The 25,565-nt window shown below is 39.1% G+C and overlaps 1 protein-coding gene across 2 annotated transcripts in view; it reads left to right on the plus strand.

The window, feature by feature from the left end:
• The first annotated feature begins 5,103 nt into the window (after positions 1–5,103).
• ncs1a (neuronal calcium sensor 1a) overlaps positions 5,104–25,565 on the plus strand; it is a 41,211-nt gene continuing 20,749 nt past the window's right edge. Inside the window, exons 1-2 of one of the 2 annotated variants that reach the window (XM_034300715.2) lie at positions 5,104–5,864; positions 25,168–25,192. In XM_034300715.2, the coding sequence (XP_034156606.1) occupies positions 5,801–5,864; positions 25,168–25,192 (89 nt within the window). In that variant the 5' untranslated portion in view covers positions 5,104–5,800. The remainder of the gene's footprint in view (positions 5,865–25,167; positions 25,193–25,565) is intronic. The other variant, XM_026922103.3, reaches the window with a different exon arrangement.

The raw sequence follows: 25,565 nt of genomic DNA on the forward strand, positions 1-25,565 counted from the left end.
AGGATAATTTTGGGGAGTACCGAGACAGAGATGGATTACTCTGCACCGTTGTGTTGGGGCAAAGGGAACATCTTTGGAGATCTGCTTGCTCTCTGCCAAAAGGCACTGATATCTGTATAGTGCCTTTGAGACAATCTATAGCTGCAAAAGATCTGCAATCTGCAAAAGAGAATGACAAAAAGAAAATTCTTACTTGTCCTGTTATGTATGGCGACGCATATTTTATCAGAAGAAGAAACTATAATGTGAAAAGATTGTGCATACATGTCATAACCCCTTTTTTTGATGTAATATTTGGACTGCAGACATCCTGATCTGATTCGTTTTTTACATCCAGTTTTGATCAGATTTATTGGGATAAATAAAACCAGCTTTGGAGCAGTGGGATGGTGTTGCAAAATTTTATCTACGGTTTGTGCTTGCTTGTTCTGTTTGTATTCATTCACAGAGATGTTAGAATGTAGAATGTCTGTGCTCACATTTTGCCATTTGTCTTGTCAAAGCCAAACTGGAGCCTTTGAGCAAATTGAAACGGTCTCCGCTGAGCAGGCCTGCTGTGCAGGTAAGCTCCATTATGGTACTGTCATTGCTGTTTCACTGGTGTGTTGTTTGTTCTGGCGATATTTCGTTATTCACGCCCAGATGGTGCTGGCACGTATGAGCTCAGCACGCTCTCTGCTCCCAAGCTGCTGAAAAGTGAAAGCATATAATGTTATTTCTTTTTTTTTTAACACTACCTACAGGCAGCAAAATCTAACGCCACTCTAACTGCATGCAAATGTCTTGGCACTGCCACCTGTGTGAAGTCTCATGTGGCACACTTGGAGCTGATAGAAGGATAGAGGAAGAAAAAAAGAGAAATTGTTCCCTTAGAGGGAAAAGAGGCCATATCAGGAGATGTAGCCTACTTTTAAAAAAATGGCCTGTGCAAGAGCTGTTCTAATCTAGGGTATGCGATGTCTGCCAAGTCAATATGGTGTGTTCTCTGAAGGGAGGGTGGACAGTGACACTGCAGGTGATGTTTATAGGACAGCATAGCACTGACTCAGCACTCTTGCTCACTTGTTTACTTGTTTCTGCCAACTTTTAGCATCTTTTGTGAGCATCTCTCTCTCTCTCTTTGTCTCGCTCCCTCTCTCTCTGTCTCTCCTTGACATCTTTAGCAGAGCACAAATTCATTATGCTGCACCGAGGGGTCAGATGGGCCGACATAGCTTGAGGCGTTTTGCCATGACATCATTAGCGAGGGAAAGCTCTGACATCATCCAGGCTTCTATGGAATGTGTGATACACTGAAAGTCTGGGGTCGCTTTCTGCCTCAGATAAAGACAGATAAAGAGCATTAGTCACATGGATAGGCTGTAACAGTCATACTTTTAACTATATATGGATATTCTGACTGTTAAAACCAGACTGAGAAAGAATTCTGAGTAAGATTAATAACAGAAAGTGTGGTGAACCTACAAAAGTGGAACATACTGTATGTTTTAACTGTTCTGGACCTCCAGACTTTTACATTATTATAAGCTCTGGTAATCAATCTTTAAATTCTACTCTCAAATTCTGAAAGAGATTATCAGCAATTAACCTTAATGTGTATAGTTTTTTTAATGGCATTATTCCAAATCTTTTCCTCTCTTAAAGCCCCAGTCACAGATTTAAATTTCCTATTTACTTGTCATGTTTAAAAATTGTAAAAACCCTTTATTTCTGCAGTATTTAGGAAAGCATACGATTGGCACTCTATCCTAACTACTACTTTATGACTGGAATATTCTGTCTGGACATATCTGGAAAGATCCTGGAAATTTGTCTGCATCTCCCCTGAGATTTGTCTGCATTTAGCCACATGTCAGAAACCTGAAACCACTCAATTCACTGTACAAGCGAGGGAATTTTGACAGTAGACTATCTAGTGAACTCGTTAAATCCAACAATGCACTTTAACAGGTTAGTCTCCAAACCAGAGAATACACATCTCCCATAATGCACTTTACCAGGTTAGTCTCCAAGCTAGAGAATACGCATCACCCATAATGCACTTTACCAGGTTAGTCTCCAAACCAGAGAATACACATCTCCCATAATGCACTTTACCAGGTTAGTCTCCAAGCTAGAGAATACACATCTCCCATAATGCACTTTACCAGGTTAGTCTCCAAGCTAGAGAATACGCATCACCCATAATGCACTTTACCAGGTTAGTCTCCAAGCTAGAGAATACACATCACCCATAATGCACTTTACCAGGTTAATCTCCAAGCTAGAGAATACACATCACCCATAATGCACTTTACCAGGTTAATCTCCAAGCTAGAGAATACACATCACCCATAATGCACTTTACCAGGTTAGTCTGCAAAGCAGAGAATACACATCACCCATAATGCACTTTACCAGGTTAGTCTCCAAGCTAGAGAATACACATCACCCATAATGCACTTTACCAGGTTAGTCTCCAAACTACAGAATACACATCACCCATAATGCACTTTACCAGGTTAATCTCCAAACTAGAGAATATGCATCACCCATAATGCACTTTACCAGGTTAGTCTCCAAGCTTGAGAATACACATCACCCATAATGCACTTTACCAGGTTAGTCTCCAAAGCAGAGAATACACATCACCCATAATGCACTTTACCAGGTTAGTCTCCAAACTACAGAATACACATCACCCATAATGCACTTTACCAGGTTAGTCTCCAAACTACAGAATACACATCACCCATAATGCACTTTACCAGGTTAGTCTCCAAGCTAGAGAATACACATCACCCATAATGCACTTTACCAGGTTAGTCTCCAAAGCAGAGAATACACATCACCCATAATGCACTTTACCAGGTTAGTCTCCAAACCAGAGAATACACATCACCCATAATGCACTTTACCAGGTTAATCTCCAAACTAGAGAATATGCATCACCCATAATGCACTTTACCAGGTTAGTCTCCAAGCTTGAGAATACACATCACCCATAATGCACTTTACCAGGTTAGTCTCCAAAGCAGAGAATACACATCACCCATAATGCACTTTACCAGGTTAGTCTCCAAAGCAGAGAATACACATCACCTATAATGCACTTTACCAGGTTAGTCTCCAAACTACAGAATACACATCACCCATAATGCACTTTACCAGGTTAGTCTCCAAGCTAGAGAATACACATCACCCATAATGCACTTTACCAGGTTAGTCTCCAAAGCAGAGAATACACATCACCCATAATGCACTTTACCAGGTTAGTCTCCAAGCTAGAGAATACACATCACCCATAATGCACTTTACCAGGTTAGTCTGCAAAGCAGAGAATACACATCACCCATAATGCACTTTACCAGGTTAGTCTCCAAAGCAGAGAATACACATCACCCATAATGCACTTTACCAGGTTAGTCTCCAAGCTAGAGAATACGCATCACCCATAATGCACTTTACCAGGTTAGTCTCCAAGCTAGAGAATACACACCTCCCATAATGCACTTTACCAGGTTAGTCTCCAAGCTAGAGAATACACATCACCCATAATGCACTTTACCAGGTTAGTCTGCAAAGCAGAGAATACACATCACCCATAATGCACTTTACCAGGTTAGTCTCCAAGCTAGAGAATACACATCACCCATAATGCACTTTACCAGGTTAGTCTCCAAACTACAGAATACACATCACCCATAATGCACTTTACCAGGTTAGTCTCCAAACCAGAGAATACACATCACCCATAATGCACTTTACCAGGTTAATCTCCAAACTAGAGAATATGCATCACCCATAATGCACTTTACCAGGTTAGTCTCCAAGCTTGAGAATACACATCACCCATAATGCACTTTACCAGGTTAGTCTCCAAACCAGAGAATACACATCACCCATAATGCACTTTACCAGGTTAGTCTCCAAAGCAGAGAATACACATCACCCATAATGCACTTTACCAGGTTAGTCTCCAAAGCAGAGAATACACATCACCCATAATGCACTTTACCAGGTTAGTCTCCAAAGCAGAGAATACACATCACCCATAATGCACTTTACCAGGTTAGTCTCCAAACTACAGAATACACATCACCCATAATGCACTTTACCAGGTTAGTCTCCAAAGCAGAGAATACACATCACCCATAATGCACTTTACCAGGTTAGTCTCCAAACCAGAGAATACACATCTCCCATAATGCACTTTAACAGGTTAGTCTCCAAGCTAGAGAATACACATCACCCATAATGCACTTTACCAGGTTAGTCTCCAAGCTAGAGAATACACATCACCCATAATGCACTTTACCAGGTTAGTCTCCAAGCTAGAGAATACACATCACCCATAATGCACTTTACCAGGTTAGTCTCCAAGCTAGAGAATACACATCACCCATAATGCACTTTACCAGGTTAGTCTGCAAAGCAGAGAATACACATCACCCATAATGCACTTTACCAGGTTAGTGTGCAAGCTAGAGAATACACATCACCCATAATGCACTTTACCAGGTTAGTCTCCAAAGCAGAGAATACACATCACCCATAATGCACTTTACCAGGTTAGTCTCCAAGCTAGAGAATACACATCACCCATAATGCACTTTACCAGGTTAGTCTGCAAAGCAGAGAATACACATCATCCATAATGCACTTTACCAGGTTAGTCTCCAAGCTAGAGAATACACATCACCCATAATGCACTTTACCAGGTTAGTGTGCAAGCTAGAGAATACACATCACCCATAATGCACTTTGCAGTTTCGTAGGGAGCAGAGGATAGTTTAGGACACAGAGTAGATCTGTACATGTTTAAATGATTATATAAAACAATCATTAGCATCAAATCGTCAAATGATGAAATGACACTTTTTTGTACAGATTTCATTTAAGCAAATAAAACTTTTAAAAAAGGGTTTTATATAAAGTACATACTAAATAGGGCTTGCATTTTTAAACGGTATTTACTATGCTTTGGCATTATATTTATATTTATATTTGGCATTTGTACCTATAAAGCTGTCTTCCATTTTAAAACATTTTAAGAAAAGAAGCAAAAGGGGCGGGGCCACCGTTGTCAGGGGCAACAATATCAAAGCGTCATGCACAGGAAATCAAATCCTTAGCTCTGAGCTTTTGTTCTCGCCTCCAACAGAAGACTTTTTATGAGCACATTTAAAGGAAATGAGGCGCAACGACGAAAGGTAGTCTTTAAGCGAAGTGTATTCCTACAGAATGAAATAAAAAAAAAACAGACTTCCTCAAACGTAGAGGGAAAGAGAGAGAGAAAGAGAGAAAGAGAGAGAGAGAGTTAGCTAGCTTGCATATGAAAGGGGGCGGAGCTGTTGGTTGTCAGGGACGACGGCGTCAACACACTGGCACGCTCAGGAGGAAGGCAGTGAGCGGGCGCGCGCTTTGTGGCCACACTGCGAGTGAACGCTTTCTCCACACACAGCTGAGGAACTCACTCGGGCACAGGATCTTCTCCTGCTCAGGCTCCAGCTCTCACACACTTCCTCCTGTAAACGTGAAAGGAGAGGAGAAGGAAGAAGAGACACGGGATTAAGATTTTTTCTTCTCTTTCTGTCTCCAGCAGCAGCAGCAGCAGCAGTAGTAGTAGTAGTAGTGTGCTCTCTACACTGATTTATTCCCTCTGTCTCATTTGCATCGCTTTTCCTTCCTCTGTGCCTGTGTGGAAGAAAAGAGGAGAAACGTAATGCTGTCGTAAATGTGAAGTAAACGGGAAGTGTGTGCTGCGGTTATAGGGAGCGAGTGGACACGTAGAGAGAGAGAGAGAGAGAGAGAGAGAGAGATGGGCAAATCCAACAGCAAACTCAAGCCAGAGGTGGTGGAGGAGCTGACCAGGAAAACCTACTGTGAGTAACACACACACACACACACACACGTGTGTTAGGTAGCAATCATGTGGGAGCAGTATCCTAAAAATAAACAGTTTAACTTTTAGGTTTGTAATATTCCTTGTGCTGCTCTGTGACAATGTGGACTGTAAATTACAAATAAAATCCCATAAGCCTTTTGAATGAGCAGATATATTAGTACTAGTAGATATAGTACTAAACTGTATAGTACTTAAATATTTATTTCTGCGATTTTCTCTGAAAAACTGCAGTCCGGATGTGGATGTAGATGTAGATGTCATTAAACTGATTAAAATTGGCATTGAAATGAACTTGAACTACTAATGATACTATATTAAGCATAGACTATCAAATATGCCATGTGTAATATTTAAAACAGCTATAATAATAGTGATCTTTTTCTATCTTTTTTTTTAAAATACCATTGCTGTACAATGGCTGGGTAGTTTCTTCATTTCAGGCTTCTGGTTATCTTCTTCTGATCAGACTATCAGCTCAGCCCTGAGCCCGAAGCGCAGAACACAGCTGACTGACCCCCCACGCCCATTTTTCTTACAATGCAACTCGCGAGGCGTATGTAGTTTCAGCGTAGAGGATGGGCTCGGTTGAGGGAGGTGGACGACTTTTCAGTGTTTTTATTGCAAATGTAATTCACTCCACAGGCAGGAGAGGACTCTAACAATGACACACTGCTCCTTTAAAGATATTATAATCGTCCTGTAGGTTCTCTAAAAAGATTTACTAGAAATGGAGATTTTCTATACAGACTCATCTCTAGGAAGGTAATTGACGCTAGTCTGAAAAGCTAGGTCACTATCTACGATTGAGCATTATCCCTGTGAAAATGCATACATTGCTGCACATGTTTTGAGAAGGGAGTGTGTTGTTGTGTGATGTCCGTGTGTGATGTGTGTTAACCTGAATGTGTCCTTATTTAAGGCTCCATACAGAATACTCTTACTAGGATCTCTGCTGCGTTTCACCGAGCTCAGTTATTAACAGCTCTCTAATCGTTAACCTTTTTATTTGGACTGCATTTATTTTGAAATCACATGACACTGGACCTATTTGTGCCACCACAGTTCAATGATTTCAACAAATAACACTCTGCTGCTCAATGGTGTGCAGCATTTCATCCCCAGGACTTCATATACTCGTTTCTTTCCCTTAGTTTGTATTAATACACTTAATAAGCCAACTAGTTCCAGCATTATTACATTGCGTTGTAGGTTTCTGGCAAAACAAAGTCGTCGTAAGTGTAGTTGTATTATATCCTGTATACTGGGTGTATGTATATTATGTTCTGATAATAAATATTTAATAAAATATTTCAGTATTTTAAACAGTAATGCATGTGGTTTCTTTGGGCTGCATTATTTATGAGGATAGTCTTTAAAAACTGTGACTATTTTATGAAAATCTATATGGTGATAAATATTGAGATCAATATAGGAAAATGTATTGGGATAACCTTTTTGGCCAGTTGTAGTTGTGTCAGTTAATAACAGGTGACATAGAGAGACACACTGACCAGGTTTAGACCTCAGTAACAGATAAAGATCAAGACCGATGGACTTTGTTGTTTTAAGATTTGGCATCAATTAATATAACATCATACTCAGACTTTTACATAGGCTTATGTGTTTTATTTGTATAGAAACTTCATTTGTATGAAATGACACAATTCCACCACAGCACCAACGGATGATTTTTTATTTTTTTCATGAGATCAGATTTGTAAAAGCAGTCATAATGTATGATGGGTTTGGAAAGTATTCAGACCCCTTCAGAGTTTGCACACTTTACTGTATTATAGATTTAATTTAAAATTGATTAAAAAGATACTTTTATGGCTAAAAGTCTTCACCCAATGACCCATTATGACAAAGCAAAAACAAATTTTTAGATTTTTTTTGCAAATGTATTAAACATAATAAAAAAAAAACTGAAATCTCTCATTTAGATAAGTATTTAGATGCTTCATTCAGTACTTTGTAGGAGTACCTTTGGCAGCAGTTACAGCTTTGAGTGTTATTGGGTAATTCCCTCCAAGCTTTGCACATGTGGATGTGGGCCACATGTCTCTCCTTCAGGTCTCTCCATGGATGTTCTATAAGTCTGGGCTTTGGCCACTCGAGGACATTCGAAGAGATTCTGAGACTTGTCCCAAAGCTACCCCAGCACTGTCTGCTGTATGCTTCAGGTCATTGTCATGCTGAAAGGTGAACCTTCACCCCAGTGTGAGGTCGGGTATCATCAGTTTTTGTCTCATCAGTCCAGAGAATCTTTTTCCTCATGCTTTCAGAGGCATAGCCACTCTACCATAAAGGCCTGATTGATGGAGTATTTCTGAGATGGTTCTCTTTTCGGCAGCTTCTCCCATCTCTGTGGAGGACTTCTGAAGCTCTGACTGAGAGACCACTGGTTCCTGGTCTCCACCCTGATTAAGGCCATTCTAACTTGCTTACTCAGTTTGGCCAGACAGCCAGCTCTAAGAAGAGTCCTGGTGGTTCTAAACATCTTCCGTATCACAATGATGGAGCCCACTATGCTAAGTGGGAACATTCAAAGCTTTAGAAATTGTTTTATACCCTCGCCCAGATCTATGTCTCGACACAATTTGATCGCAGACGTCTACGGTGAGTTCCTTGAGTTCCATCTCATGCAAACAGGATGCACTTTGTTCAATTTGGAGTGCTTTAGCCAAGGGTCTGAATACTTATCTAAATGAGCTATTTCAGTTTTGGAATCTTAATAAATTTGTAAAAAAAAAAAAAAAAAAAAAAAACAAACAACAAATTGGATTATTGTGTATACAATAATGGCCAAAAGTACATTTCATCCATTTAAAATTCTATGTTATTATATTGTATTACATAAACTATAATACAATAAAATTTGCTAAAAACTGAAGGGGTCTGAATACTTTCCAAAGCCACTGAATATAGATCACCAATTATTGTTTGAAGACCAAGATGTAATTAAACAATTAAAAAGTGGAATTAGATGTGCCTTCTAATATGAAATCCTGCAGCCACACTGTTCGTTGGCATATAAGACCCATGATGTAGGTTACAGATTTAAATCAGGATATAAAACAATCATTTTTAATCTTGGCATAGATAGAAACATGAGGACCTATAGATTGTCCCCTGTACTAAGTAATATGGAAAAAGCAGCAATCCTTCAGAACTAGACAGACACTCTATGAACAGATATTCTGTAAGCAGCTTGACTGAACAGTGTAAAAGGAAAGCACTCAAGTCTTCAACCTATATATCCATAACCTCAGAAAATCACTTTTTACATGGAGCTCTGAGAGGATCACAGTTTAACAGTACCATAACAATGGGATCTTACACTATGCAGTCAAAAGTATGTGGACACCTGACCATCACAGCCATATGTGGTTTTTCCCCAAACTGTTGCCATAAAGCTGGAAGCACACAATTGTATAGATTGTCTTTGTGTGCTGTAGCATTACAATTTCCCTTCACTGGAACTAAGAGGCCCAAACCTGTTCCAGCATGACAATGCCCCTGGGCACAAAGCGAGCTCCATGAGGTCATGGTGTGCCAAGGATGGAGTGGATGAACTAGAGTGACTGAACACCTTTGGGATGAACTGGAACACCCCAGGCCTCCTCGCCCATCATCAGTGCCTGACCTCACTAATGCTGTTGTAGCTGAATGAGCACAAATCCCCATAGTCATACTCCAATATGTAGTGGAAAGCCTTCCCAGAAGAGTGGCGGTTATTATAATGGCAAAGGGAAACTAAATCTGGAATGGGATGTTCAACAAATACATATGGATTTGATTGGTCAGGTGTCCACAAACATAGTGTACTTAAAGGATCTGACTCGATATACCGTAACTGGTGCACAAGTAAATCTTCTGATCAGAAGGCCAGTGTCAGAACCACTGAGCCACCACTGCCCTCTACAACTACATGAATCTGCTACTGCTCCAAACAGAAAACACACACTCTAATATGGACTGTTATCAGACAGCAACATGCCCCATCGCACAAAAGCCATGATAAAGCTAGCCCAAACAAAATCCCTAAAATATCATACTAAGGTAGGTCTTTAACTTGTAGACGTTATGTCATCAGGATATATTAGTATCTTAGTAAAGTCTTCCACCAAAAATCCACCTCAGTAAACTCTAACCTCCAAAGGTTTTGTGGAAAAACATCAAAAGCTCATGTGGCTGCATCTGCGTTCCCTTTCAATGTCAAACCTACTAGCCAAATATGACTGACATACAAGTAAACACATCAATTTCAACAAAGGCTGAACCTGGAGGAGGCAGCGGTAGTATTTCTTTAAAACGATTACGATCCTTGATTGGAAAACTTAAATATTTATTCAGTTTTGTATTTTTTTAATTGGGTGAGCCCCTTTCCCCAGGGCCCTACAGCCCAGTTTAGCCCATGCATAAGCCCGGCCCTGACTATAGGCCATATTAGACTACTTGGCTACCATCTGACATTTGTTCCCTAGCTCCATCAGACTGGTACACATGTCCTCTGAGATCTGACATTCAGTAGATCAGTATGCATTATGTTTCAGTCAGCATTTTGGATTTATATCACATCTTATCTGTTGTCATAGATGTCATAGAAATAAACCTTTTAGCATCTAGTTTTGTACTGTACTGTATTCTAGCAAGTGTTATTTAACATAAATGAAATCATTCAATTAAATGAAATCTAAGTAGCTCAAAATCTGGGATGGGGCTGAAATTAACACCTAAAAGTTCAATCATGGGCCAGCTATTATGAGATTATTATAATTTGTCAGCATGTGATGATTACACCCGATTACTGGAGTCAGTTAGTTCTGGCACATCATTTGAGCATCATGATTATTTCTAATTTTATAAATGAAATGATGCCAAATGTAGAATCTAAGCCAACACATGATATATTGTTGAAATTGTTATATTATGTTAAATCATTAGTTAATTACGTTATCAGATTTGTCTGCCTTGTCTGTTCAGTTAGCTCTAGCACATTAGCACATCATGATCCTATCAGATCGTATAAATGAAATGGAAGTAGGATGCAGAGCTGAATCTCATATCTGAAGATTATTATTGGCTAATTATATTATGGTACATTCCTTGTTCAGCAGGATTATAACAGTCAAGTTCTGTACACTCTAAAAAGTGATTATGGCCTTATACATATTCAGATTATGTCCATGTTACACCTAATAAATTAAGTTAGTAAGTTTATGTATTTCTATTTAACATAAAGATGGCATTATTTATCTATTTACTTTTTGTTGAATTTACATAAGTGGAAATTCTGCCCTTAATTTAAATATATTGAGTTAAGAATATTTTTTTTTTTCGGTGTAAATCATTTGAACAGCATGATCATTTCTGAAATATTCTAAGATAATATATATATATATATATATATATATATATATATATATATATATATAATTTTAGAATATATATCTGGAGTGCCATCCACTGATATTTGTGTATCCTGGGAAGCATGGACTTCAGAATACTCACCACTTATTATGCCGAACTTCAAGGTTGTGCCTATGTTGGAGGTGGTGACTGCAGATGTCAGGAGTCTAAATTACCACTTTCACGCCAAAAGGTTCACTCAGCATGAGTGTGTTCTCCTTTAACAGACTTCAAAGGCTGCACTCGGTCACCATCCTTTTATTGCTTGCCTTTAATAGTTAATATTCTACAGTATGTGAGATGGCTGCTTCCAGCACATGTAATTATTTTTCATGGCTGAGGTGGTCTGTTTGAAGAGTGAATCATTTTAACAGTAGGATTGAAATAAGATGGAGTTAGGCACATTTTCTCTCTCTGCCGTTGGAGAGTATTCTGTTATTGGATCTGTCCTGTGTGGCATAAAAGATTAGAAACCATGTTAAAAATCAAGAAGGACAATCCTTGAGTTGTCAGTTGGTCCTAGTGGACAGTTGATTGCAGAGTAAAGCTCTGTTTGGATTGGATTAGTTTATCAGAGGGACGTCCGTAATAAGTTTTTCACACGTCTCCTCAGTGATAAGCTCTGGCATCTGGACAGCAATAAAATAACCACAGGAGGAGCAAGTTTCTAGTGAGTTGTATTTTCTACTAACCCGGACTGTTTGTGTCATGTGGTGATATGATCATGCTCCATGAGGTTCGCTTCATAGCCAGCTAACTTAGCCTGTCATTTTTTCCCATTATCTGCCTTATGGAGACGTGAAGCTATAACATTCTTGTCATAAACATGGTTCATATAAATGCATGAAAGTCTTAAACATACTCAAGTTCTGTTTTGAAGACTTTCTGCTTCACAACTCCAGGGTTCCTGGTTCAGTCCTAAGCTCGGGTTACTGTCTGTTTCGCATGTTCTCCCAGTGTCTGTGTGGGTTTCCTCTTGTTTCCACTCACCTCCAAAACAGGCAGATTGGTAGAGTGGTGACTCTAAATAGGTGTGTCCTATTTACTGCCCCTAGGTGTGTGTGTGTGTGTGTGTGTGTGTGTGTGTGTGTGTGTGTGTGGCCTGTGATGGACTGCTGTCCCAGCTAGGGTGTGTTCCTGTCTTGTGCCCAGTGATCCCAGGACAGGCTCCAGATTCATCTCTACCCAGGCAGTTACTGAAGATGGATGGGTGAATGAATGAATGCATATGTACATTTAATATAGATCTTTTTTTATCAATATTAAAAGTTAATCATTTAATATTAAATATTAAATGTTATCACCAAAAACTCACACATTTTGGTTGTAACTGTGAAAATCCTCTGCATAAAAATAAAACATAGTTTTTCTGAGAACATCAGAGAATTGCATCCACAAGTATCGTTATAGGCACACGGCTGTGTAGTATAACAAATGCTAATGCTAATTCATTTTGAACACAGCCATTGTTCCAGATCTTGAAATGGATCTTGTGGACTTGGGAAGGACCAGTGTGGGAAGGTGCTTCCTCTTTGTGGTGTAGGATGATATTTAGAACATTATTACATGTGTAGCTTCCTCTCTTGGCCTCTAGCTTAGCCCTGGCTATGTAATTACTGCTGATGGGCCACTGGATAGAGTGGCCTATAATTAGTTTGAGACTGCCATTGCTCCAAGGACCTCCCGGCCCTCCAGTCATTAGCGTAAGCAACACACACTCACTTTATTACGAAGACACCCTGGAAAAAATGGAGGCATCCAGTGTGTGCTGTATTAAGGTAGCACTCACAAAGATGTAACCAGCGGTTCAGTACTACACACCTGTCTGTGCTGTTTACCTTTTCTTTCATTCTGATTCCTCTTTCAGTCACTTGGTATTATTCTCCCTTCTTCCTCACTCCTCCTTGTTCTCATCCTTAGTTATCTCCCAGGCTTGCACCCTATCTACTCCCACTGTGTAGCTCTCCTGCCCTATCTTTATCTCATGCTCTCTCTCTGGCCTAATCCACACTAACACAGGTACATTTAATAATGCATCATTTCTTATCCATGTTTGCCTTTCATCCACACTAAAACAGTGTTTTTATCCACTGAAACATTTGTCCACGAATCTGCGTTCATAGTGATTAAATCTCAAAAAAAAAAAAAGGTTTTCATACTGTAGTGTCTTCATGTGGTAGTGTAGGGTCCTTACCCATGCTCCCTGCACTCTCAGGTCTGCGGGTACTGGACTTTTAGCCATCCCAAAATTCTCCTTCTGTCCTTGGATTGTGTATTTTGTGTGGTTTTGTGTTTGTTGTGTGGTTTATACAGTGACCTTAGGTATGAGAAAGGTGCTACATAATCTACTACTACTACTACTACTTTTTATTATTATTATTATTATTATTAGTAGTAGTAGTAGTAATAGTAGTAGTATGGTTAGGGGAAAACATCATTTTTTGGCAACATTGATATGATGTGTGTCATGTGATTTCCACAAATCCAAGCTGACAGAACTTATTGCGATGCTGATTTCTATATTAGATATTTTAATGTTTTGTTGTAGAGTATAAAAGTAACTATGGAGTGTGTAAGGAAGTGTGCTGTATGTTTATGAGGTAAAGACAAATGGAAAAGGAGAGAGCTGGAAGGCATTAGTATTAAAGCCTGTACACTTGGAGTTCCATTATCTTACCTGGTTACTTTCTCTCACGTTCTCTAGCTCATGTTCTTACATATCTCAAACACATGCTTGTGTGTTGCAGGGCACATGGAGATAGCTTGGAGTAACAAATGAAGTCATGAACGTTACCTCAAACTATAAGCTGTTTTGCAGTATTATCACATAAAATATGTGGTTCAGGACAGAATATGACTTACCATAATTTACAAACCTGATGAAAATTTTACAATGTAGCTAAAGTCAGTATTAACAATATGGGGGCAGCCATCTTGGACAAATGAAATTCTCAGCACATTTTGGTATAATTAGGCCACACCTTCAAAATTTGAGGGCAGGATTGTGGCAGATAGTAACACAGGAAGTAACACAGATGATATATGGTTGTACTCTAATCTTAAATTTGTATATATGAACTATTTGACATATGAGAGTATGCAATTTAACAATATCATTTGAAGAAAGTAATACACATATATATATATATATATATATATATATATATATATATATATATATAAATAAAGATTTGGGCTATGCAAAATATTGATTAGGTACATTAGCCTCAGAGCGAAACTGAAAAAGAAAAAAAGCAAATGTCAGACACTACACATGTGTAAGGTACAAGTTGATTTGTGCGTAAAAACTCAGCGTGTGCTTTATTTGGGCAAATCCAGAAATCATGGTCATAGTTTGTGGTGGCTGTCAACACACAGGCTGACAGAGTATAATGGGGTAATCCATAATAGCACTCTGTACAAACAGGCAGGAGTCAAAACAAAGAGAAACTAGAAACACAGGAACAATAAGAAACTAAGGTCGGACTTAATGACATAAAACATGATAAGTCAAAGTCATGCTGGGGTATAAATAGACAAACTAATCAGGGCTAATACAAAATAAGTGAACATAATGGGGAACAGACGAATGACATGACAGGGATGGAGATCGGACAAAAAGCAAAACAAAGGCACAAGGCAAAACATAAACAAAAGCAAATCACATTTGTTGCTATGGGAACAGTAAGGCAACCTGGAAGTCTGTGATATCTCGCTGATCAACTATTTGGGATAGTGGTAAAAAAATATGGAAATTAAATTTTTTGGAAGCTATTTTTTTAGGCCTACATCTACATCTACATTTATGGAACGCACATAGAAAATCCACAACAGTGGCCTGTTTAAAGAAAAATAAATGATCAATCTTGTGTAATAATAACATACACTAATCTGAGGCTGATATATTTTTGCACTTTGTTTTTAATCCATATGGTTGAAAAGTGAAATAAAAACCAGTTCACCAGGATTTCTACGTTCATGAATTGGGGCAACACACTGTAAAACATGACTATCATGAAAGTAAAAAGCATTCTTTATTTTATTATTAATAATAATTGCCTTTTTTATGATGTTTTGGATGGGTTTCTCATCAAACATAAGCTTACATTTCCCTGTGTTTTGACAGATTTCATCTTGAGCTTTGCAGAATTCATGCTCTCCTCCTGCTAATGCATTTCTCACCCACATCAAGTAGCTTTATGTTTGTGTTTATGTGGGCTTGTGTTTAGAAGCGTGAAGATGCAGGAGGAGGCGTTACCATTTGGATTTACTGGCCAGAGCTCCAGCTTGGAGTGTGTAGTCAGTGTCAGCCTGCGTCTGCTGCTCTGAGATATGTTAGGATTACTGTGATTCAGAGGACGACTTCTCTTATGCAACTCCGTTATGAGCCATAAACCAGTTTTCTCCTTTCTTCATTGCGATCCAATTGACATTATTTGCACAAAATAAGCCTAATCAGAGTCCTCCCTCTGCATCATGCTGAGAGCCAGCTAGACTGATGCTGATTGCGAGATGGTGCTTACTGGAGCACAACAAAGTCAAACATTTGTCAGGGTGTATGTGTGTGTGTGTGTGATTACTATAAGTAGTAATTTTATTGTATCATAATGTTATGAATATTATTATGTTCATCTCTTGGGTTTTGTTTCACGTTTTGTTTCACCAGCCGGTTACAAACACCGCACCTGTCAGTAAGTCCAAAATTTCTGAGTATATCGTGAAAAGCAAATTATGCATGGTTTCTTTTTTGTAAATCTCTTACAATGCAACACTTGGACACTGACAGCAGACTGTCACAGTTTAACAACCGTTATACTGACATGTCACAGAAAGCATCCATGGCCAGCAATCCTATAAAGGGCTAAGCTTTTGTGCTATGCTTGGCAGACATAACAACAACACAACACAAATTGAGAGAATGTCAACACTAATTGCAAAACAGTGTAGCTGAGAATGAGCTGTGGCCACGGTAAATTATGCCACTATTACTGTCTATTAATTATTGGCCATTTGTTAACTAGGCTATTTGTGGTGGAGAAATTATGGCTGTAAATGATAGCCATTCACATTAAAGCACCACTACCACAGAAGCATGGCCACTGCTGCCCTTGTAACAATAACTTTTCAAGGCAATTCTTGTAGGACTTGATGTGCTGTGAGCTCCAGTTATTGCGCGTAATCCATCACAGTCTCCCTTTGTGACAGCAGTGTGTTTGGGGCAATAAAAGGTTATAGTGATTCTTACATTTAGATGTCTGAAATCTACCGCCATAAATAAAAAGGCAGAATACTGTGCAGAATAAAATTTATTTACAGAGATGTTCTCAAGAACATCTCAAACCCCATACAAAATGTATACATGCTGTATTTATTTGCACTTGACCTTGACTTCTGCAGAAGATGCTCCTGGAGTGAGATACCTGAGCGCCAGGAAAACCAGAAAAGTTTAAGATGGCAGCAGGGAAAGTGAATCAGAGGTAACAACAGTCAGGTGTGTATTTAGGTACATACAGGATGGATCCTGATTTATTCATATTGAGTAAGCGCTTTATCCTGGTAGGCGTGGCGGTGGATCCCAGGAACACTGACTCATTCATTCTCATTCACACCTAAGGGCATGTTTTTGGGAGGTGGGAGGAAACCGGAGAACCAGGACACCCCACACTCGCACTGGGAGAAAATGTGAAACAAACAATACCCCAAGCTCAGTGTCGAACCGGGGACCCTGGAGCTGTGAGGCGGCAATGCATTATTCATTGCATATTATTTGATCAGGGTTAAATGATGAACAGGCCTATGCATGCTGTTTATTAAAGGACTGCGTGTGGTGTCCACACATCACTAAGAGACTGGTGTCGGGTGGAAGTGGCCCTAAGCCAGCGCAGTTACACAAGGCTTTCTCGATTAGTTGACTAGTCATTCAGACAACCGACTGAGCAGCTGATTTTGAAAATAGGTGCTTTTGCACACCCCTATCAAAAAGATATCAGTGTTATCCTTCTTTGCTGTCTGTTTCTTTTTTCTCTCCTACTGTTCTCCACTTCTCGGCCACTACACTTTTCAGAGCCCACTACATATAACTCTCCTTCACTTCTGCCCCTATCTCCCCATGCTCATTCCTGTCCGCTTGGATACACTTCACTGACCTTTGTAATGACTACGCTGCTGTCTGGACAAAAAGCTTGGTGTGTGTGCGTGTATGTGTGTGTGTTACCATGGACTCAGCTGGAAACACATTGCTAGCTCCTGTAGCAATGCAAAACAATTAGATAACAGCAGACAGTACACATTTACTGTGGAGGACAGACTCACGCTTAGTCTTCATGGAAGGAGCATCAGTTCATTTATGCAAACGAACGATACCAGTCCACGTTACATACACAGTGTTCCCAGATTGCGCACACACATCTAGCCTACATCGACACAACATGCACAAATAATGTCTCAACAACAGCGTTTGCTAATTGGAAAGATGTTGATGCATGTTCTTACTATTCCTCTTTTAGCTTTAGACAAGTTGGAATATTTATTCAGTGACTGATTGTATTCAGTTGTGTGTTACTGGCTAAACAACACCCCCAGGAACGTCAGTTATGTCAGTTAATCATGGGAGAAAAGTTGCATGATGGGAACTTGGGCTGAATATCAGCTCAATCAGCTCAATAAGCTTGGTGAGAGAGTGGAGTTTAGATAACTCACCACCAAGAGGGGGTGCTGTCGGGTTTAAATCTCTTATCAGACTCTGAGGTGGCTGGAAGGAGCGCATGATCAAAAAACAACATTGTGCCACTGTTTTCCCACGATTATCAAACACGCTTCATGCAACACTGTTGAGTCGTGCCAAAGTTTGTGTGCTATCTGGTTTGTAATTGTAAAGGACATGGCATTATGGTCAGTGCTTTATATCAAGCTCATTCAGCTGATATATTAACGATTCATACATCATTGTCTGTAAAGTAATATTTATATCTGCTCTAAAGCCCTGACAGAAAAGTAACATACACATACATTTTCCCCAACATACACAAGTACAGTAGTGGTCATTACGGTCCAATTATATATGCGATTTCAATATCAGGTACAATATGTTCACTTTCCCCAGTAAAATACATATGAAGGATATAAAAGATTCATGTGTTCTGGGTGATAAGGTACAGTTTATCTCCTTAGCACCTAATTTGGCTTGAGAGTGTACAAGAAAATCAGTGAAAAAACATTTTTCTGATGAAATGCGAACAATTTAATCTCAACATGACACCAGTGTGTGTTTATTGGGCAACAAAAGCACATCTATTCTGTTATCATAAGAGAAATAAACTCGATGAACAGGGTGTTTGTGTGCTAATGCGCTAGCTATACACCTGGAAGCTGTAATTCTTCCTTTATATATTTCCATGTCACGTTGCTTGTCCTGTCATTGTGTAACTGAGAGAGACATTCTTTCTGCTTTCGCAAGTAAACAAACTGCTCGTTTTTTAAATTCCATATGTTTCGTTTACGTTTCGCCATTGCCACTACCCTATTTGTCCCATGAGTTTTGTGTAATCCTATGCCGTCCTCTTATTGGTGGATTTTAGCTGCCGATGAGCATGTCACATTATACGTTCTAAGACCACCGATCTCAACTCCTGAACCAAAGACTATCCTTCACGACATGTGATTGTGCCTGTGACAGCAAAATCAGGTTGAATATCAGCTTAAGAGTGCACAAATGAGAATCTGTTTGAGAGAGCCAGCCTGAGATAGTATGTTATATTATATAGAATCTTTATATCCGTTCTCATGCAGGCAGCAAACTAAACACCACAGATTCATCTAGAAAAGAGTGTGTTATCTAGCGCTTAAACCTAAAAGTGGACCAACTCCGAATACAACACAGTAGAGCACATCGAGGTTCAGTGGATGTGTGTTAGTACATTATTCAAAGATTCAAGATTCAAAGCGTTTATTGTCATGTGCACAGTGAGGAAACCAAGTTTCCCTGAACAATGAAATTCTTCCTTTGCTGTCCACATTGAATGCTAAGATAACAGAAACTATATAGAAATAAAAACTAAAAACAGACATGCACATACATACAAACAAACATAATAAAGTGAAGACTATGTTACAGAAGTAGAAATATAGATTATATATATAGAAATATAGACTATGTACATCTGTATGTGTGAGTGTGCAATGTTGACTTGTGCATATGAAGTATATCTCTATGTGCAATATTGACTTATGTACAAAACAATACAATACAAATACAAAAACAAAAATATCTGAGCACACGCTGATGAAGGGGTCTTTTGTCCCTTTCGCTGGTTGGTTAATAATCTTAAATGCTCACCTCTGACCTTGTAACATGGAAGTGAACTTTATTCATGATATAAAACCTTATTTACAAATATATTTCCAGTGATTAATAAACAGTTAATTTATTCAATAATGGAGTATTTATAATCGTTCTGTTGTATATGTTGTAGGTTTTACTGCAATATTAGGAAAAGGTGTAGCTAGCCTCGAAGATCGAAAATGCAATTTTAAGCAGAAATACAAAAAAATACTATTATTTAAAACATACACACACACACACAATAAATATGAATATATAATTGGTTCTGACCTTAATATGGAAATGAGCATAAGCTAAAGCATGTAATTTGTAAAACTATAGTACTTGAATAAATATTATGATTATCTGACATGAGTATTTTGCTTATAGCAACCCCATACTAGCTTCATGTAGTAACAGGTGTAACACGTAAGGAATAAAACACAACAGGGTATTTGGCTATAGTAAAATAATCAACAATGGAGAGGTGTGATGCAGCCGACACAAAGCAGACTTATTGTTACCCCGAACCCATGACCATTACCCTGGCCAGCTTTTCTCTTTTTTTCTCTTTCTCTTTCTTGAAGGTAATAACACAAAACAAAGCATTTTCTCATGTTAATGAGAAACCACAAAACACAAAATCCTCCTTTCTTAGATGTTCCTGTAGTGGAAAGCTTAAAAGAACAGCTTCACTTCTGACAGATGCAAAGCCCTGACACTCGAGACGCCTTCCAAAAATGTTGAATAAAAATCTCCATACAGAAACCTTCACAGTACCAACAATTATACAGTGTTCTTTGTTTTAATAATAAGACATTTCTAAATCCATTTATTATCAGGCTGAGAGTATGTGGAGTGTTCACAATACAAGTCCTAGTGAATTAGCTGTTACTATAGAAATGATAAAATATTAATCTAATGAGCTCATTATAAACCTGTGATTTGCCTTGCAGCCTGAAATACTGCCAGAGTCGTGCAGTTACAGGAAGTTATTCAACACGTTCTCCAAGCCTTTTATCGACCACATTTTCCCTTAAAACTTTCCACTTTGAATAGCCCTACTTCATTGTAATCTGCTGAATGTTTAGCATGGGGTGGTAGGGTACACCGCCTCAGACTCACAGACACATCTGGAGCATGAGAAATTATTAATATGGCTGGTGATATGTTGCCAGGTGAACGTGACAGACCATGCAGCCTTCTTCCATTTTGTAATGTTAAGCAACAATCAGTAAGTCGAAGTGCCCATGATTCTCTGCATGTTGGCTGGCCAAAAATTGGCTTAAGCTTCACACTGTTACAGTCATACTGCATTTGTCACGGACAGGTTTTAACTACAATCACACACAATTGATCCACATCTCTGCATTCAGCTTTTTTTTTTTTTTTTTAATTCTCATGAATTTGGAATTTTACTGAGATATTTCGAAATCATTTATTTCTTGAATTGTGTTTGAAATTAAAGTGAGCTTTATTATAGAGACTTTATAGATTTCATAGACTATTATAGAAACAATATTTCATATTTTTATAAACATGTTTTAAATAATGTTTGTCAAAAATCTCATTACCACAATAGTGTTATGTCAACGCCGGAAGCGGCATCGGACTCAGTTTCCCAGAGTACACCACGGCATACAAACAGGGCCAATGTGGACTACAATTTCCTTCACTCACACCCATTGTCACTTTCACAGTCACCTGATTACTGATCATGCACCCCTGAGAGCAATCACACAGGCATGCTCACACACACTCACACACTCACACACTCACTGCAAAGTATCGTGCTGTGTTTATTTGCTAGAGTCTTTGGTTTCTGAGCATGCTTTCCTAGTTTTTGAGCCTGTTCTTCTTCCTGGTTTTGTGATTCTGGTTTCTGCCCTGTTTTGCCTGCTGATCACCTGACCCTGTACCTGTTTTTGACTATGTTTTGTGTCACGTTTTGGATTTGTCTGCCTACCTTTTAAATAAAGTCCTCTTAGTACAGCTGCGGTTCTATCCTATACACGTCAGATGTAATGAGAGCGATGAATATTTGGTTCTGACTGTAGATCTGAAAGATGAATTTAAACATTTAGTTGCTCTGGGATACAGGAGATCGCTCTGCTTTCACATTAGTGTAGTGACATACTCTTTCTTTTGGGTTAGCTTTGTCACTCAGCATGTTCACAAAGTGTGTTTGTATTAGGGCCGTTGCAGCAGCAGGGTCTGTGCGTGTTTCTTCATCTGGACAGTTTGCTCCTGGGCATACAGTCCCAGCAGCAGGTGTTTAGCCAACACCGGTGCTAAAACTGGGTGTTTTTCTGCTGCATATCTTTGTGATATCGGCTGAATGCTCAATGCCTGTCAGCCAAATCACAAAGGCATGTATCACTAGTATTGTGCCCTAAGGAGTTGTTTTGGTGCATGTTTTTCCCTGCAAAGAGGGAAACTGTAACGACAGATGCATCCTAGCAAGTAAGGGGAGTGTGTGAAAAAAAAACAACTTGGCAGCAAACTTATAAGTAAATAGTTAATCTAAAATGAAAACGCCTAGAGAAGAGTGGGAGTTGTGAACTGACAAACAACCTATGTTCCAGTGTGTGAATAAGCAAATTGCTGTGTTAGCAGTTTCACTGGTTTCACACAGTGTCTGCTTTGGGGACTAGATATATCAAATATGTCACGCTGAGGCTGAACCCAGCATTCCTGCCAAAGATACTGACTCCTCACAATATCAGCAATCCTATCAACCTGTCTACTCTTGCAGATGAGTATGTGCCCAGGCTAGCTGTGTGTCCACTGAAGGCTCTCAAGCATTATGTTCAAATGTTTGCTAGCTGGAAGGACACTGACCAGCTGTGTGTGAGCTTTGAGGAGCACCATAAAAGGGCTTGAGGCAGGTTGTTTTAAGACAGGTTAGCCCATTGAGTTAAAGAAGTGACTGCACAAGCATACTCGAACACCTTCTTCCATTAATATGATTTGACATGCACTATAGCTACATCCTGGGCCTCAGTAAGAAGAGAGTCACCTGGATATGGAAAGTGTGCATGATATGAAATTAATCTTTCTCAGTCACTGATGTAAATATCACATTGTCATAAATACCCAACAATAACTGAATGAATTTAGACAACCATGCCCTTAATAATGGGGGGAAATAATGGGGGAAAAATGCCTAGAATTGTTGTGGCAAATGAGGATGAGTGACCTAGCAAAGAATGTTGGCTAAGCACAATTTTTTTTCAGGGCACGCATTTAGAAAGTCCTAAGCATATCCTCATCAAACAAAGGACAGCATTTAACTTTTAACTGGAAAAGTATATTTTTAACTGAAACCACATGCGTACTTGGTAGATATTTGAAGGGCAAAACTGTGGTGATGCATTCATGGTGAAAAGAATAACATTTATTTAACATCTGTCATGGATAGATGGTCTTCCCTCTGTTATGTCATTACTGTAATACAATTAAGCAATATCACACAGGCAAGAGTGCCGTTGTACTGAATATCAGCACGGCTGTGATCTGGTTGCAGGTAGTCTCAGGTAATCACAGCTGTGCAACAGCAGGACTGCCAGTGTGATATTGCTTACAGGATGTTTTTTGGACAAAAACACTTTTAAATTTTAGCATAATATACGTTTATACAGTGTAGAATGTGTTGCAGAAATGAGAATTTTAACCTAATTTTTAAAAACACCTAAATTACAAAAACCATTATGACACAAAAGACAGAAAAATGTTCTTAAATGTTTTAATTTCATTATTCTGATGAATTGAATTTTAAGAATTTTTCTTTCACTACTGAATACAGATGATTTCACACAGATGATGTAATGAATCAACTGTCACAAATTCCCTCGCTCAGCTTGTGTCCTGTTTCCCAGTGCAACTAGCACAGCACTTGTGTAGCTTTTTTCCACTCCATGTGCTTTTGTTTTGCTTTTGGTCCTGTCTCTGCCCTTGTCGTGGCACTGGTTGTTTAAACAAATGTGTTCACCTGTTCTGTGTCTCAACTTAATTCATTACTGCCCTGTTCTGTTCTTCCTGGAGCAGACTTACTGTGCTTTTTTTCCCATTTAGTCCTAGCCTTGTTTCTCAAGATCTTTGTTTCTGATTCTGACCCTCACTTGTGTTGATTATGATTATCCTGTGTCGCCTGCCTGTCTGTGTTTTGACCAATACTATGGATACTGACTATGATTTCTGGATTGCCCACAATAAAACACACACTGAATTTAAGCACTTGTGTCCTGCCTCCCATGTCCACATGCTACAACAGTTACCATCCTACCATGCTCTGTGGCAGGTATAAACATACTGAGCAAGCCCAGGTGACCTCAATTTTGGTCAAGGGAAAGATGTGACTTCGCAGGATGTTATGCAGGAGCTTCAGTCACGAAGACTATCAACTGGCGAGTGTTTCAATAGGAACCGTAACTATAGGAACATCTGTATTTAGATCCATTGCAAATACATCTGTAAATAGGGTTGGAAATGCAGTGGTTAAAAAGCACTCATTCAATGACCATGATGCTCATGTGTCTAAGAATGTCAGTGCAGGATGTGATTGGCCTGTCAGGAAGAATAGCCTGTCTACAACTACACAGAAAGGGTTATTATAGTAAGGCTGCAGTGCATAAGCCTCTCATTACAAAGACAAATGCACATTTGAGAGTTCAGTGGTGTGAAAATCATCAGCACTGCTCTGCAGAGATGTGGAAAAAAGTGATCTGGTCAAACGAGTCATCTTTCATCATATTCTCAACAAATGGGACCAAGTTCCTATGTGGTGCACGCCAAGAGACCAGGACAGGCCTGAGTGGGAAGCATTGTGCTGAACCGTAGGTCTGAATGCTTGACCAGTGAAAGGGTCCGGTGGCTCTGCTGCGCTCTAGCATTTTGTTGGCGTGGTTTGGCTCCACTTGTCCCCTTAGAAGGACGTGTCACTGCAAATCTAAACAAAACCATTCTGACTGATCACCTTCATCCTGTGATGAAACATTTCTGTCATGATGGCCGTGGTCTATTTCAGGATGGCAATATCCCTATGCACGAGGACTTAATGAGGGATTTATTTATGCACAAGTCTGATTAAGACTTTCTTATAGAAATTTGGACCATCTACTTGCAACTGTCTATTTATAGCTATTCTGATCCAAATTGAAATATAAAACACGTGTAAGCTAGAAATGTGATGTGACTGTCGCAATTCAGTGGAAGAGCTGACACAACTCCAACCTGAGGGCTGACACCTCCACAGCGCCGGCTTTTTTTTTCTCTCTCTCTGTCAGTTTTATGCTGTATTGTCAGGTTTGCAGTGTGGTCACATTCACTTGCAAAACTAAAACACAGGGATTTGCCATGATTCTAAAAGAAAAAATATAAGGAATATAAAACTGTAAACAAAAAGTAAAATGCTAGCCTAGAATATAAGGATTAAATAGTATAACTTCATATACACTACATATACAGCGCATACTGTATGTACTGTAATACCTTATACTGCAGCCTGGGTTATTAATAATATTCTCTTCTCCCCTGTCTTTCTCTGCAGTCACTGAAAAAGAAGTCCAGCAGTGGTGAGTTACATTTCATCCTTCCTCTCCTTTACTTTCTCATCAGATTCTCACTCCAAACCAATCACAGATTAATGATTATGAAAGAAATCTCTGTGTTTTGGGGCTTTATAAGTGAAATATTGTTGTGTATAAGAACATGGGGTCAGATTTACTGTAACAGTATTGATGAGTGTGTTTGGAAAATGCATGTTTCTGGACCTCAGTGTTGCCATGGACACACAGTGAGGTATTATATCCTTAGTGAAGTGAGTGAGTATGTATAAGCAGAGAAATTTCTGCTAAGACTTGTGGTTGGATATGGATTTAGTGTGGGCACTGTGGGCAGCTTTTGGCTCCTGTGCTCATGCCTGTGTCAGTGTGGAGATGGATTGTA

Source organism: Pangasianodon hypophthalmus, chromosome 27, assembly GCF_027358585.1.
Source record: "Pangasianodon hypophthalmus isolate fPanHyp1 chromosome 27, fPanHyp1.pri, whole genome shotgun sequence".
Classification (NCBI taxonomy): Eukaryota; Metazoa; Chordata; class Actinopteri; order Siluriformes; family Pangasiidae; genus Pangasianodon; species Pangasianodon hypophthalmus.